Source organism: Symsagittifera roscoffensis, chromosome 4, assembly GCF_963678635.1.
Source record: "Symsagittifera roscoffensis chromosome 4, txSymRosc1.1, whole genome shotgun sequence".
NCBI lineage: Eukaryota > Metazoa > Xenacoelomorpha > Acoela > Convolutidae > Symsagittifera > Symsagittifera roscoffensis.
Genome location: NC_087065.1, coordinates 70,438,656 through 70,454,859, shown reverse-complemented (window position 1 = coordinate 70,454,859; position 16,204 = coordinate 70,438,656). Strand labels below are relative to the sequence as shown.

Here is a 16,204-nt window from a genome sequence, read left to right as displayed (position 1 = left end):
TGGGCCATATAACGAAAGAGACCCGTCATTGTTAAAATTGAGCTGCTTAATTTGCAATCAAGTGCATTGAGGACTATTCTCTTACAAAAGTACTGCCTATTCGAAGCTTGAGAAGGTCAAAATAACAGAAAACAAAAACAAGAAACAAAACATCAAACGAAAATTCCAACGCATCAAAGGGGTGATTATCCTAAATACTGGTGGATAACTACAAATTTTTTGTTTGGCAAAGGTGATAAAAATGAAAACTAAAGTGATACAATAAGCATACAAAAAACTGGCTACAAATGAAGAAATCGGTATGATTCATGCGAAATAAATGCTAAATGGTGGGTTGCGACATGTCTTTAAGACCTTCTGTCTTTTCCGAAGTCGAAGTGTGAGTAGAATCCCCCTCCCCCCTCGGAATCGGCAGTGGTGTCGAAGTCATTGGAGCCTCTCATTTTGGACTCATACGAGTTATTCCCTCGGGGGCTGCATGAGTAGCAGATGGAATGAATTGTTTTGTTTTGAAGTTTTTTTTTGAAGACCACGAAAACAATTGTTGTTTTTTTCAAGCACAAACCAATTGAAGCAAAGAAGTACTTTTTAAAAATCTTTAACAACATAGTTTGACCAAAAATTTTGAGTCAAAGCAAAAATTAACAAGGTAAGACCTTAATACTACATTCAAAGTATCATAAAGCACAAACCATTATTATGCAATACTCATGGATCATTATCTATTATATTGTCATTTTATAGTTAGTACCTACAAAATTGCAGAAAAATAGTTATAATCCATTAAAAACGAATTATATTCGTAATATTTTTTATTTCAACATAATCCACTATAATCGATTTCAACATTTTGAGAGGTTATTGATAAAATTTACAAATCTGTTTCGAAGTTATCTCATTTCGTGTTTAGCGCAGTTGCTACGAATTGCGTTTTCTAAATGGTTATAGTCCACATTAGATTTTATATATCTTTTTTTTTCTCAATTCATAACATTTTAACATTTTAATTATTTTTCCCAACCTCTTTTTACCACCCCCTCTAGCTTACCCCAACCAACCCCCGTCTAGTTTTCCCCCAACCACAACACTACTGATGGGGGGTAAACTGTGGGGGGGGGGGGGGGGGGGGGCGTGGTAAAAGAGGGAAAGGGGTAGTGAGGTAGGTAAATTTTAGCAAACATGGGGATGGGGTCGGTTCAACAAATTTCAATTTTTATTTTTTTTGCTTGCCAAAACTGTAGTACACGTGGCAAAAAATTTCTTGCAAAAATATTGCAACTTCGAACAAAAAAGTAAATGGATTATAATCGATTATAATGGATTTTCATTCCTAAAATATTAGAAGATAACGGATTGTCTTGTTAAAATAATCTATTTCAGTTCCAAAAATGAAGGACTTTAATCAATTTTGATCTATTTTTTTTTTGTAAAAAGTATATTGCAAAGATCATATATATATAATCGATTTCGTGGTCTGATTTTTACATCTGAAATGGATAATAATCGATTAAAATCCATGGGCGTTCGGTGTGGGTACGCATAGTGTTATTCAGTAACATACATAATTGCTTAACGATTCCCCCCAACCACCCCCTTCCCTCTTTCAAGAAGGGGGTAATTGTTAAGTAGATTAAGCTAGTCGAATTTTCGCCCAATCAGAATGCATCAAAATTCGAACTTTAAATGAAAAGCTCTAGTGCTAAATTACTGCTTTTATATAAATGGGTAGCAATTCTTTAGCAGATACAATACAGAGGGGGAGGGGGGGGGGCGATTGCTAAGTAGATCCTGTTTTATTGCCATTTAAGATAAGTAATTTAAGTTAGTAAAGGGACTAACGAAATAATATTTTTGGGATTGATGACAGAGTAAGAACTCGACTTCAGTCCATTTTGCCCGCCAGAACTCCCCAATTTGCCCAAACTAGGCTGGTAGCCTAAATTATTGTTAGGTACAGGATGGTTATTAACAGCAGCTGGCGCAGAACTGTTGAAATGCGGGTTATTCTGGTTAATATTGAGGTTAAAATGAGAACTGTTAAGCATTCCATGATTTGAGTTGTTCAGATTCATAGGTCGGTCGAGCAAAGATTCCGATGCGGTCCCGAACAAAGGCGGAATTTCCTTATATGGCTGTTGCTTTCTCGGACTCCTTGACATGACGTCATTTACAGGGTTATGTCTAGACCTTGAATTAGAGGTTAAATCAGACAAGAGATAGGTGGTTAGTAAGAAAAAATATAATGACGCGAAAAGTGAATCGTAGACTTACATATCCATTCCGCCGAGGGAGTCTAAACACATATTTTGTTTAAATTCACTCTAACTTAACATGTTTTTTTTTCGTTCTGTATATTCCTAATAAATTTGAAAACAAAACCAGGGTAATTTACATTATAGCTTTTAGCAAAATACAGCCCCTAACAAGTAAAATCCCTGTGTGGGGTCAGGGAGTGGGGCTATAGTGTTTTGTTACTAGACTGGTCAGGCTGGGACTAAAAACCGTTCATTTAGCAAAAGTATGCAGATGTATCAAATAAATAATTAGTTGAAAAATAAATAGTACGAACTCAATTTTCTCTGTTTGAACTATATAATTATGGTAATGTTCTCTTAATTTTCTTTCTGCTCATTTTGTACTTACTTGGGACCATCATGGGATCAAGGGGGTCTGCAGTGGCGTAGTATTGGTAGTTGGGGTCATACGCGGTCGGACCCAACCCTCCCATGCCTCCGGAAACACCAGTCGCCCACATGTCAAGAGGTCTGAAATGAAACAATACAGTTGCATTAGAGAACAAAACAAAATACATTAACTTTTTTAAAGACAACTTTAGTGCCAATGGATAAAAATTGTGGGAGAGAAGTGCGCGCCAAAAAAAAACATTTTTTCGTCAAAATCTTTCAAAAAGAGCCAAGAACTTTTGGAAACTTTTACGCTGAAAAACGTAGCAAAAAAGGTCATTACAAGGGTTTTGTTGAACGCAGAAAAACAATTTGTTAAACATAAAACAAAAAAGGTGACAAAATTTTCATTCGCTAATTAGGCTGATTACAGATAAGTTATTGAAGCTTCAGTTTGCGCCTCCGGCTTATCAAAAAATTTCAAAAGTTTCTGCAAACAAACCTGAAAAAATTGAAAAGATGTTTTTTTGAAACACTTAGTTTTCGCGTTTCTTATTCAAAAAACATCAGTGTGATCGGAAACTTTTGTGCAACACGCATAGCAACTGGATATACTCGTTTTTATTTGCTTTCCGGATCATTTTATTCTGATTTTTTATGCTGAAACTACGTCGATAGCTATGAAACAAGACCAAAGATTCTTTTTCGCCCATTTCCCACCAAAATGAATCATCGCATACTTGTCCAGCAGAGGTCCATGGGACGCCGGAGGAGGCATTGACTGTGCATGACGAGCCATGTTCACTTGTGGATCACGTGCCACTCCCACATTGCGCATGAATTCACTCGGCTGAAAAGAGACCATTAATGTTCAAATATAATCATAGCCAGCAGACAGTTGGAAAAAGCATTAATAAATTCTCAGAAACTTGCACGCACAGAAAAAAACGACTGTTTTTTTGGCTCAAATTTCAAAAAATATTTATATCACCTGAAAACTAATTAGAAAATATGCGCAACTCTAGGTTTTTTGCAAGAAGGAGGGGGGTGATTTTCAAAAAAACCAAACTGTTTTTAAGCTGACAAAAATCAATTTCATTTTCTGCGGTCCACCAAAACACGAAAAACAGCCTAAAAGTTGGTCTTAAAATAAACTATTCAAAATATTATTAAATACACACTTAATTGACTTACAAATTTTGATGGATTCTTCTCGCCTGTTAGATTGATCTGAAGATTTTTCTCTTTTTCTCTGAAGCAAATAATTTAAATGTCAAACTTATTAAACTATCAAAATATGATTTCGCTGCTTTTTGCCAAAGTTTTCGTGGTGCAAACTTAACAAAAAACGTAAATCACTTTTGTAGGGTTTTTTAAGCAATATGATGTTTTAATGTAAAGTTTTACATTCTCTTTGCCATGGCAGATGCGCTCATCTGTGCTTCTAGCTGTTGTTTGTACTCCTGTTGTTTTCGCCTTTTCTCCATGTTCGGATCTGGGGGACCTCCAGGGGCAGTCAACGGACCCCCCATTCCACCACCTGAGAAGCCTCCTTGCCCCCCAACGAAGCGATTAGGAGCGGGTTGCTGCATTTGGGGCGCCGATGACGTGGGCAAGTTGTCGAGCCTAATGAAGAAAAATATTTAACTAAAAAACCAAAACTTTTATCAAAATACGCGTTACGAATCTTCATTTTTGGAATTCACTTCAAAATTTTTTAACCTAATTCGAAATTTTTAAGCTTTCAAATTGTAAGCGTTGTGACTAGTGACAAATATGAACAAGTGACAGGTGCTAACAGGGGACGAGACCATTTTATTCTACTTTCTTCCCCGTTCAAAGCCCACATCTTAGGTTTTTCGGGAATCGTTTAGAATAATTTTTTCTAAAAATTCAAAAATGATTTCACCCGCTCCATTGAAACAACGTACTGAGAAATAAACAAAAGTGTATGTCAGCTTTAGCTTTCAAGCAAGGTGCTTGCAAGATTAGGAGCTTGAAGTCTTCACAGTGCAAAAAACTTTCAACCAGGGATGTCTTATTTAGTATATATGCCCTTATAATCCCTTGATATAAACTTTTCTGTAATTTAAGGAACATATTTGCACGACTTGACCTGTTAATTAAGCTAAATCACAGCTCGACTGGAACAAAAACGCAACAAGACTGCTCGTATCAGGGCGAAGCCCTGAATGTTCCGACTGCCTTTTAAGGTTTATGGAGCAGTAATAACATTAAAAAATTCAATGAAATAAAACAAAATAAAAAAAAATTTCTAAAATTTGAATTTTTTAAAATAAAAATCATCCCCCCACACGCCATATAAAGTACAAAAGGATAGATTTCGCTCCTTCTAACAAACCAATTATGGCAAATAGGCTTCTTTTAACCAATTTGGAACGATTTCTAAGATGGATTAACTCTCCGCTTACGCGTTAATAATTCGAAATATATCGCGCGTTAATTGTCCCAAATTGACCAAAATGGCAAACTTTAAACCCCCATAACTTTACGAAAAATGATCACAGGTGAAATATCTTTTCAAATTTGAGCTCAAGACAACAATACCTTTCGAATGATATAAAAAAATTCCGTCAAAAATTGCTAGTTAAAAAGTCGAAATTTGTCTGAAGAAAAAAAAACCCACCCCGAGCACAAATATTCCGTTACTTTCGTATCGAAAGTCGGAACAATAAGACCACTCGAATCAGGGCAAAACCCTGAATGTTCAGACTGTCCTTCAATCCGTGTCGAATAGTTGTTGGAAAAGAAAATAATCAAACGGTCAGAAAATTACAAAAATAATCGAGGCTTGAAAGTTACAAATTTGGACACAAGGGCGAAGCTGAGCTTCCCACCACTTGCGATACAACTAGATCTATCAAAATGAATAGAGAGAGTTGTGAAAAAAAAACATGCCCAAACAATAGAATGCAAAATTAGCATCGGAACCAAATTAATCAAGTTATTTTAACCAAATAACGGAGCAGAAACAAATTAACCAAATAACGGAGCAGAAACAAATTAACCAAATAACGGAGCAGAAACACTTCATACCGAACTTTTTTTTAATTCAAAACTAATTAAAAACTTTACGTCCCCTTCCCCTCATAGCACACACACACACACAGGCGCACAAAAACTTTTTTCGCGCATCAAACGACGCAAAAAGAAGCTAAGCCGATATAACAAGCAAGAACCTACTAAGCCAAAAAAAGAAAAAAATGAAATTTCAACAAAACGAAAAACAAAAATACAATCAATTTTAAAAAATGCGGAGGGGAACGTAAAAGTTGTGTTTCCCATAAAACGACCAAAAATTAGGTTCTTAAGCCGATAAAAAATAGGCCAAATTAATTTGGGCCGAATAAAATTTTTAACCGGAACAAAAAAAAGGAAACACTTAATCAAAGCAAGTAAAATTACAAACAGTAAAAGCACCATTCAAAACATGCGCGCAGCAAAAAAACCAATTCTAAGATGTGGGAACTAAGTCGACGAAAGATAAGCCGACAAATAATTGGCTGAAAATTTTATTTCAAACAGAACATTTCCTGTTTGAAAAAATAACAGGTCCTGGATAGTTTCAAACCAAGAACTTTTGCGTCCTGCGTGTATTCGTAACCTCCAGGCTAGAAAAAAACCCGGAACGCTAAAAAGTGTGAATTAATTATGAAATAAGGTACGACTAGAGATAAATCCTTATGAAATAAGTCCTGTGCACAAAAAAATTTACGAAAAAAAGTCTAGTACCTGATTGCAATATTTAACTAATGTGCGATATATTTCGCACTATTAACGCTTGCGCGGCTCATCAATCCGGCCTACAAGACGTTTTTAATTAATTAGTTTCTAATATGCTACAAAAATCGTTTTGGACTATAAAAAAGCCTGTGGTTTAAATCAATTCTGTCTTTTTCTAAAACTTCGTCAAAACAGAAATCAACTCAATAAGGCATTAAAGGGCAGTCGGAACAATCGGGTCGTCGCCCTGATACGAGCAGTCTTTTCATGGTCTACATGCCTAATGCTACGTCTTCCTTTAATCCCAACTCCTGGAGGAAACTTAGCAAAAAGGAAAAAAGTTCAGTTTGATTTTGACCTGAGAGACGGGTCATCTCCCCTCCTTCCGAACTGAGACATGAGTCGGTCGTCCAGAAACGTGTCCCCACCCATGTACCTGCCAGGGTCCATCATGTTACTACAACAAAGCAAAATATATTTAAGAAATGGAAACATTATAAGACAGCTAGCTACAAGGATATTCGGTCGCTATACAAGTAGCACAGAGTGTTCCAACCACTGATTGACGAAAAAAATTCGAAAATTTTTCAAAGTTTTTAAAATCAGTTTTTGTCCTAAGTTTCCCGTTATTTTTTTGAGTGGAAGCGCGATTGTTCAGGCAAAAAATGCATGAATGAGTGCAAATTAATAGCAAAAACATAGTTCAAATTATAGTAGATTTAAATTGAGAGGTCTGTTATAATCAAATTATTTTTAGTGTGAATGTAATTTTTTCTCTAACTAGTACGTCAAATAAGCTGCAAGTGAAGCTCAAAAAAACAAGTTTTTCCAGACTTAGAAAACTGTTTCTTTGTGTTATTATAACACCAGTCATAACATAAATATAAAACAGAAAAAATTGAAATTAGACTAAAGAGCAAAAATTTCAAACAAATTTTACTCGGCACAGGAACCTTGTTTGAAACTTTTAAAATTTCAATCGATTCAGTACTAAAAGGTCTTTAGTTTCTCCCAAACTCAGTGATTGGAACAAACATTTATAAAAGTATAATTCCCGGTTAACAAACCAACAATTATTGAAAAAAAAGTTTAAAAAAATTATCAAATTAAAAAAAGAGAGTCTACGTTCTCGATTAGTTCAAAACTCAAAAAATTCAAGATCAAAACTCTTGATAAAACTGATCAAAAAGTTGTAAAAAGGTCGGACAGAAAGAATTAATTACAAAGAGCAATCTTTCCATTTGGGTAGAATTTTGCATGTAATTTGGTTTTTCGAGACAACCTTGATACCCAAAATAGGTCTCATTAATTAGCTTTTGCATGCAAAATGTTTCCAAAATAGTTCAATTGCCCTTTTATATTTACCAGTCCAAAATTTGCCAGTCGAAAGTTTTTGATAGCATAATGAGTAGCGAAAAGTTGGAACATATTAATTTATTTCAACAAAGAAACAAATGACCCCTTTCAGAAAACTTTTTTCAAACTTTGAGTTTTATAGTTTTTCAGACAACATTTACGTGCTAAGGTCGTCTAAAAACTCAAACTTGCATTCAATTTTTATTCTCAATCTGCAGATTGCTCTTATTAATTAACTCTGTCAGTTTAAACTTTTCGCTACTAATTATAGAGAGCAAATAAACAAGCCGAAGTATAAACCAATCGAAAATGTGCCGAGTATATAAGCCAGCCGAAAAGTTACATCATATGAATGAACTTGCGTAATTTTAGTAACTTTAACATAATTGTTACATAAGTATTAAGTAACAATTACGTATTTTCGGCTGGTTGATACTTCGACTGGTTTATACTTCGGCTGGTTTATATACCAATTAATTATAAGTACATACGATGGATCATTGATGACTGCTCGAGATTGAGCATATTGGTGTGAGTTTGATGAGTCGTCCTTGAGAATCTGTTTCCGCTTGCCCAGTTCAAAGTCGTAAGTCTGCATCCGTGCTTCAAGGTCATCCACCGGTGGCAATGTCCTTCGCGGAGCACCTTGACTCCTCGGCTGATAGCCCCCACCGTCCCCGCCCGTCTGAGGCGACCTTAAGTTCGGATTTTTTTACATTAAATTAAATCAGGTCATGTCAAATTGAATTTGTTTTAGTGCAGTTTGTTGGAAATCATCAGATAAGAGGATGATGTATATGAATTTAAAATCGAGACCAGTTTATGGGAAACAGAACGTTGCTGAATACTTTTTCTGCTCTTTTCCTCTCCCGTAATTGAAAGTTTTTTATTTTCATAATTTTTTGACTGACTGTTATTTTGGCTGAATGTGGGCCTTTTCGATGCAAGGTGTTAAAAACATATGAGTTCAAATAGTTAGTTTGTTCACCATCAAAAAAATCATGAGGTTTTAGAAAAAATCGAAAAATACACTTTTCCGATATCGATAAATTCAAATTTCAGTTTTGAAAGTTTAGTGATAATCATTTTTGCGTTTTGGTAAAGAAAGGAAAATTATTGCTAAATGTGACTTGATTTAGACTAAAGACGCGTTTAAAATACATCTATTCACAAGGACTAGCTATATTTATCTATTTGAGGCAACATTTTCAGGAGAGATTATTTTCTCAATTGCTAAGAAAATTATTATCAATTTTAGAAATTAACAGAAAATAACTTTGCTTATACTCGATGCTACAAATGTTACGGTGATAAACTGGGCTTAAACTATGAAACGATATTGCAATGACAGATTCTAGATTGATTTTTGATTCAAATATTAAATCTAGTTCTAGTGACAGAATCTACAAATTTAAAAAGGGAATTTCACTTTTGTTGGTTGTAGTATGCAGCTGAAGGAGAAGTGGGCAAACCGTTTGACTGCCTGCAGTAAAAATGACATAATAATTATGTAAAAATGACACCGTGATTATTTCAAAATTCAGTTTAATGTCGAAATGGACAGTTCAGTGAATATTTTTTTAATCTGTTTGTGCTTTACTGTTTTTTTTAACATGTGGGGGTAGGATTGAATGAAAAAGAGCCAAAATTTTTAAAGCAAACTTTTTTGTGCGGGTGATTTAAGGAGTTGAATTCAATTTGTGCTTTATTGGGCTAATTCCAGTTTATTGCTTTAAACTATCAACGGCTTCTTTAACGTATACTAATACAAGTAAGGCACTTCAGATTTAGCTTAAATTAAACCAATTTGGAGGGTTACGTAGCAGTATTTAGACAACCGTGTATTCATACCCGTCAGTCAAATACAAATACTTTATTAACTATAATCAGAACCGAGACAAGGAAGAAACAAATAATTATTTATTTCGTAAGTTTGCTTTCTCATCTCGATTCTGATTGGTTTATGTAGTATCTGTCTGCTTACTGACGAGTATTAATACGCGGTTGTCTAAATACAGACCGCACTCCAAGTTGGAGAAGGACTCTTCATTAAATTTGCTTAAGATACAAAACTTCCAACCGGTTTTTGTCGACTCTCATTGAAAAAACTTTTTGGAAAGTTTTAAATATCGATCAAAAGACGACTGCACGGACTTTAATTTTTTAATATGATATATCACTCGTCCAGATCAAATTTTTGCAATAATAAATTCATTCCAACTCTGTAAAGATTTAACTCTATATAACGTTTCTTTTCTAATTTTCAGTAAAGTATTAGCGATCAAGCAGCTGGGGTTTGTAATTTTACAACGTAACTTAATCAATATACAATTCCCATTACAAAACAAAAACTTAACAAAAACTGAAACACAAAAAGTGGCGTCATTAGTTCAAAAAAGCACATCAATAATAAACTACATACTATGATTTTAAAAAAATGCAAATTATAAAATAGCTCTGATTCGAAGTGCTCACCTGTATTTCTGTTCTAGCTCCATTTTCTGCCTCAACAATTCATTGTAATCCGGAACAGCTGCAGCAGCAGCAACCGGCGGACCATAGTAGGCATACGCCGCACCCCCCGCTCCAGGATAAGCGACCGGAATGGGCATTGCTACGGGAGGCACAGGGGCGGCAACGGGCGCGGGTTGGTATCTTTGCTGGGGCTGAGATCCTTGTTGTTGTTGGTTTTTCTTCAATCTTTCTTGCTCATCACGCTGTCGAAGATATTCGTTATACTCTCGATTTCTCTCATTTCGCAATTTATTCTACAATAAATAACCAAATTGAAAATAAAAAAAAATGCGCAATTTACTCTAGAATCAATAAACAAATTGAAAATAAAAACAACAAATTGGTCGCATACGGTGCAATTTTGAAACCAAAGACAGACTATGCTAATATGCTAAAAAAACGGAAAAATATAAGAAATTTTTTAATATAAAAAAAACGCTAAAGCACGACAAGTTGGTGCAGGTATTGTTATCCAACGGATTTAAGCAGGTGCATTTTTAGCCATTTTTTCGCTGAGCGAATTTTCCAAAGCAAAGCTTTATTTGGCTAGAGCGAGCATTCCTAAAATAACGGAAAAACTAAACAGTATTGTCTGCAGAATTCAAACGAAGCTTAACAGAGGCTTTCCACTAGTTCAAACAAGTTCGAAGATGTTATTTTTATTGATTAAACTGTTAACCAAAACACAAAAATCACTGAATTGGCAGAACAAAACATAGAAAACAGACAGTTAGAAAAGAGTCAATGAACGCAAGTAAACAGAAAAAAATTGCAGACGTTTTGAATTTTTTCTGGTAAAGTTTTCTCGGTTATATCTTCTGTTTTTTTTTTCGGTAAAATTGTCATTTCGCTGGGAAATCTGAAAATTGAAATCCACTTTTGAAAATGAAAGTGGATCACGTTTTTCGTGACCTTTACGCTTTCGCTTTTCGATAGTGGAGTTCGCCTTCCTTTTAACAAAGAAAATGAACTGAACTTAAAGAAAATCAAAGTAAAACCGTGAAACAGAAAATTTGACCCAGATCAAACTTTAAGACTTTTCCTGAAAAAAAATCATCGCGACCTATATAACACTAACTATGTCCATCGACTCTTAATACAAATAGCACTGAAATGGAGCAAAAAAAAAACAACTGAGAGATGCAGTGTTGGATAAAAACTTAGCTTTTCTTTTGTGAGAGTGTAAAAAGCTTATAATTCATGATGAGTCAATAAATGAGTCTATCAACACTAAGGATTACGACGTGGACGACAACAAACTGCGACGAATGGTTGAAAAAGTTATAACGCATAAAAGATAGCACAAGAACAAGTTATTACCAACAAAAACTTTCCGCCTCTTGTCAAAACGTTATAAAATATTGCATAAAGATCATATTGCTACAAAATTATGGTGACCTCGTCAAACCAAACATCGCTAAATGTGCCATTTCAGGAATAGACTCCCTTATATAGAACCAATTCAACGGTTAAGATTATTCATTGCGGTTCATACAAAGAAACTTTGCCCCTTTTGCAATGGGGGGGGGGGGGGGTGGAGAATAGCTGAAAAGGTTTCATCACATTAACATGAGAGCTGCCAACGACTAACCTCGTGGTTTCTATCCGGGTCGGGGAAGTATGAGTTCTGATTGCCTGGACCTGTTTCCTCAGGTTTTCTGGACTTGGGGTTGTTTTTGGGGTTGGCAGCCAAAAACTGATTGTACTCTCGATTCCGTTCGATTTCCTTTTGTTTCTAAAAAAACTCCATTCACAGTAAGCAAAGACGCAGAGATAATTTGATCACTAGAATTCACTCTTGAATTCCAATCTGACGAAGTTGAAAAGAGCCATTGCTGAAAATATAACAACTAGCGCAAAATACGCGATCACTTCGAGGCTAGTTGCAAGGAAACCGTTACTCTTTCTTCGTTAAATGACAATATTCTATGGTCAGTACAGAAATGTCAAAAAGCACCAGCTGTCCAAGTGCAATGGCTTCGACAAAAATCAAGAGTTCATCAACAGTGATTAGCGAGCATATATCAAATTTAATCAATAGTTCTTCAAGTGAAGGAGTTTTTCCAGCATGATTTAAGAAGTCTCAACGTGCTGCCACTTTATAAAGATGGTAATAGTCAGTTGCTTAATAGGCTTACTAAGTTTTATAAGCAAGGTTTTTGACAAAAAATTTTGAGTAGCCTTTTCATTTTCTTTAAGAAAATAGTATATTTCGACAGGAACAATACGGTTTTCAGCCTAGAAAGTGTTGCAGTGATGCACTAGTAGAATTTACCGAATTCATTCTTTTAATTTTTGATGAACGTCTTTTTGGTGAAACATTTTTTATCGACTTCAGGAAGGCATTTGACACAATAAACCATAAAATGCTCATTCTCAAAAGGGAAAAATATGAAATAAGGCGAAAACACTAGGAAACTTCTCGAAAGCTATTTAACAAACCGTAAGCATTTTGTTGCTATTGATAATGAAATATCTCAAAAGCAGTTTTTGAACTGTGGTGTCCGGCAAGGATCAGAACTAGAGCCGTTACTGTTTTTCATCATCGCAAAAGATCTCCTTTAAGTTAGTAAAAAAAAACATTTTTATACGCGGATGATACGACATTGTTTTTCAAGCTAAGTGAGAACATTTATATTCGAAAAAGGAACACAACGGGTAGAATACTGGATTGATTTCAATTGTTTAACAGTAAACCTGAAAAAGTGTTCACAAGAGTTTTGGTAGTGTGATACCGAATAGAACCTCGTTGGTTTTGATAGTGAAAACAATATTGGTTTCCAAAGAGTTTAATTTAATATCGAAACCATCTTTTTATTTAGCTTTAGATCTGTAGCTAACTGTACGCTATGGCTAAAGCAGAGAGAACTGAATCTCTTCTTAAATCAAACAGAGGTCACACATGATTTGACCGTGAACAATTAATAACAATAATATAGTTGTAGATAACAATATGAACAATGAGACCAAGGCTATAGTACGGTTACTGCAAATGCAGTAGCAGCTGCTGTACCACATTCCCCGGTCGACCAATAAATTTTATACTACATTATAAAATTTTAATAATATATATGAGTTTTAATACTCAGTTTAATAAGTTTTTGTGCACGTCTCTATTGATGTATTTCTTCATTTTCCTTCTGTTCTTCATTAAATTGTAGTGGAACCCGCCACTCTGCGTTCCAGGACCGATTAATTTCCAACGCCTCGCTCCCGAATTTCCTTCTAAAAAGATGCTTCTCCAGGAGGCCAAATTTTGTTTGAATCGAATTTTTCGCATCGGGTTTAAATGTTGCCAATTTAATTCGATATGCCTCTAATGCGGCCCTGTTCAAATCCAAAATATCATTTTGTGATGAGATCAGTTTTACTGAATGCTTAACCGGATCGCCGTATCTACTGGGTCCTTTCTTCGATCTCCCTTTTCTACGCACAGAAGTTTCTACCTCTTCTGATTCGTCGGAGAATCCGGGTGGATTGTTAGAATCCTCATCTTCTCCCGTGGCATCTTTGGGTTTTAGTATATCTTCTGCTGCTCGCTGTACTCCCCTTTCTAATACTTGGTCAGCCATTGTGTTCCAATCCGCTGGTGTTAAGTCTTTACTATTGAACGTATCCAGGATTGTTTCCGGAGATGTTTGACGTGATATTTCTTTTGGTTTTGCGATTGTATTATTTTGAGGCGTTGAAGTCGATAGTGGGACCACCGCTGAACTTGACGAGCACGCTGGTGATGGTTGATTTTCTTCTGCTGCAGCAGCAGCACTCTTGTTTCGGGCAGTTTTTGAATTGGTTGCGTTTTATCCTTCGATCCCCCTCCCCACTTTATTTTAGTTGGCTTAGTGAAGGGTCCTGCGTCGTTATGTTTGGCCCTTTTCACTGCGAGATTAAGACCACCGCCCTGCATTGTGTCTTTAGAGGTGACCACTGTCGGACTGTCCTGAAATTTATTTCTCGCTTCCTCTGGATCCAATATTAGCTGCTGTGACAGTAATTCATCGTCCGACCAGTTATCCTCAACTTCTTCCTGTTCGCCAGATTTTCGTTGAGAAGTCTCATTGAAGACTGAGTGCAGCTGACGAAGCTGAGACACATTCTCCGTTCGAAGTGCAGTAAATCCGTAACAAAAGCTTTCGAAGGATGACTCGATCGTTTTTGTATCTCAGCTGTAGCATTTGAAGCGCTACCTCATAGTTGCTTTCTGTCGTCTCCAAGCTCATGATGAGCTTAGAAGCATGGCTCGTCAAGCAACCTTTGAGATACATCAATTTCTGAATAAGTGACAGCTTGTCATTGTCATGGACAGTTAATCGAAATGAGTCAATGAAGCTTAGCCAGGCAGTGAAATCGCCACTGAAGCAAGGCAGATTGATCTGCGGCAATCTTGATGAAATCTTTGTAGGTTCAATCTGCATAGTTGCAACAGAGTTAATAGGCTGACTTGATGCGGTTATCATTCTCTTTGCGGCTTGTAGAGTTTGGCGAGCAGCCTTCTGTGCGTTCTGACATTGATCTCCCACTCCTACGCACAGAAGTTTCTCCCTCTTCTGATTCGTCGGAGAATCCGGGTGGATTGTTAGAATCCTCATCTTCTCCCGTGGCATCTTTGGGTTTTAGTACATCTTCTGCCGCTCGCTGTACTCCCCTTTCTAACACTTGGTCAGCCATTCTGTTTCAATCCGCTGGTGTTAAGTCTTTACTATTGAACGTATCCAGGATTGTTTCCGGAGATGTGTGACGTGATGTTTCTTTTGGTTTTGCGATTGCATTATTTTGAGGCGATGAAGTCGATAGTGGGACCACCGCTGAACTTGACGAGCACGCTGGTGATGGTTGATTTTCTTCTGCTGCAGCAGCAGCACTCTTGTTTCGGGCAGTTTTTGAATTGGTTGCGTTTTATCCTTCGATCCCCCTCCCCACTTTATTTTAGTTGGCTTAGTGAAGGGTCCTGCGTCGTTATGTTTGGCCCTTTTCACTGCGAGATTAAGACCACCGCCCTGCATTGTGTCTTTAGAGGTGACCACTGTCGGACTGTCCTGAAATTTATTTCTCGCTTCCTCTGGATCCAATATTAGCTGCTGTGACAGTAATTCATCGTCCGACCAGTTATCCTCAACTTCTTCCTGTTCGCCAGATTTTCGTTGAGAAGTCTCATTGAAGACTGAGTGCAGCTGACGAAGCTGAGACACATTCTCCGTTCGAAGTGCAGTAAATCCGTAACAAAAGCTTTCGAAGGATGACTCGATCGTTTATGTATCTCAGCTGTAGCATTTGAAGCGCTACCTCATAGTTGCTTTCTGTCGTCTCCAAGCTCATGATGAGCTTAGAAGCATGGCTCGTCAAGCAACCTTTGAGATACATCAATTTCGGAACAAGTGACAGCTTGTCATTGTCATGGACAGTTAATCGAAATGAGTCAATGAAGCTTAGCCAGGCAGTGAAATCGCCACTGAAGCAAGGCAGATTGATCTGCGGCTATCTTGATGAAATGTTTGTAGATTCAATCTGCATAGTTGCAACAGAGTTAATAGGCTGACTTGATGCGTTTATCATTCTCTTTGCGGCTTGTAGAGTTTGGCGAGCAGCCTTCTGTGCGTTCTGACATTGATCTCCCACTCCTACGCACAGAAGTTTCTCCCTCTTCTGATTCGTCGGAGAATCCGGGTGGATTGTTAGAATCCTCATCTTCTCCCGTGGCATCTTTGGCTTTTAGTATATCTTCTGCCGCTCGCTGTACTCCCCTTTCTAACACTTGGTCAGCCATTCTGTTTCAATCCGCTGGTGTTAAGTCTTTACTATTGAACGTATCCAGGATTGTTTCCGGAGATGTGTGACGTGATATTTCTTTTGGTTTTGCGATTGTATTATTTTGAGGCGATGAAGTCGATAGTGGGACCACCGCTGAACTTGACGAGCACGCTGGTGATGGTTGATTTTCTTCTGCTGCAGTAGCAGCACTCTTGTTT

The 16,204-nt window shown here is 36.7% G+C and overlaps 1 protein-coding gene across 5 annotated transcripts in view; it reads right to left on the bottom strand.

The window, feature by feature from the left end:
• The window catches only part of LOC134845083 (centrosome and spindle pole associated protein 1-like), a 52,935-nt gene that overhangs the window by 31,372 nt on the left and 5,359 nt on the right, over positions 1–16,204 (bottom strand). For 4 of the 5 annotated variants that reach the window (XM_063861932.1, XM_063861929.1, XM_063861934.1 and 1 more), the window contains exons 5-14: positions 11,830–11,973; positions 10,200–10,492; positions 9,154–9,207; positions 8,216–8,419; positions 6,727–6,825; positions 4,032–4,250; positions 3,819–3,876; positions 3,365–3,474; positions 2,644–2,765; positions 2,272–2,293 (exon numbers count right to left, since the gene is read on the bottom strand). In XM_063861932.1, coding sequence (XP_063718002.1) covers positions 2,272–2,293; positions 2,644–2,765; positions 3,365–3,474; positions 3,819–3,876; positions 4,032–4,250; positions 6,727–6,825; positions 8,216–8,419; positions 9,154–9,207; positions 10,200–10,492; positions 11,830–11,973 — 1,325 coding nt within the window. The remainder of the gene's footprint in view (positions 1–2,271; positions 2,294–2,643; positions 2,766–3,364; positions 3,475–3,818; positions 3,877–4,031; positions 4,251–6,726; positions 6,826–8,215; positions 8,420–9,153; positions 9,208–10,199; positions 10,493–11,829; positions 11,974–16,204) is intronic. The other variant, XM_063861933.1, reaches the window with a different exon arrangement.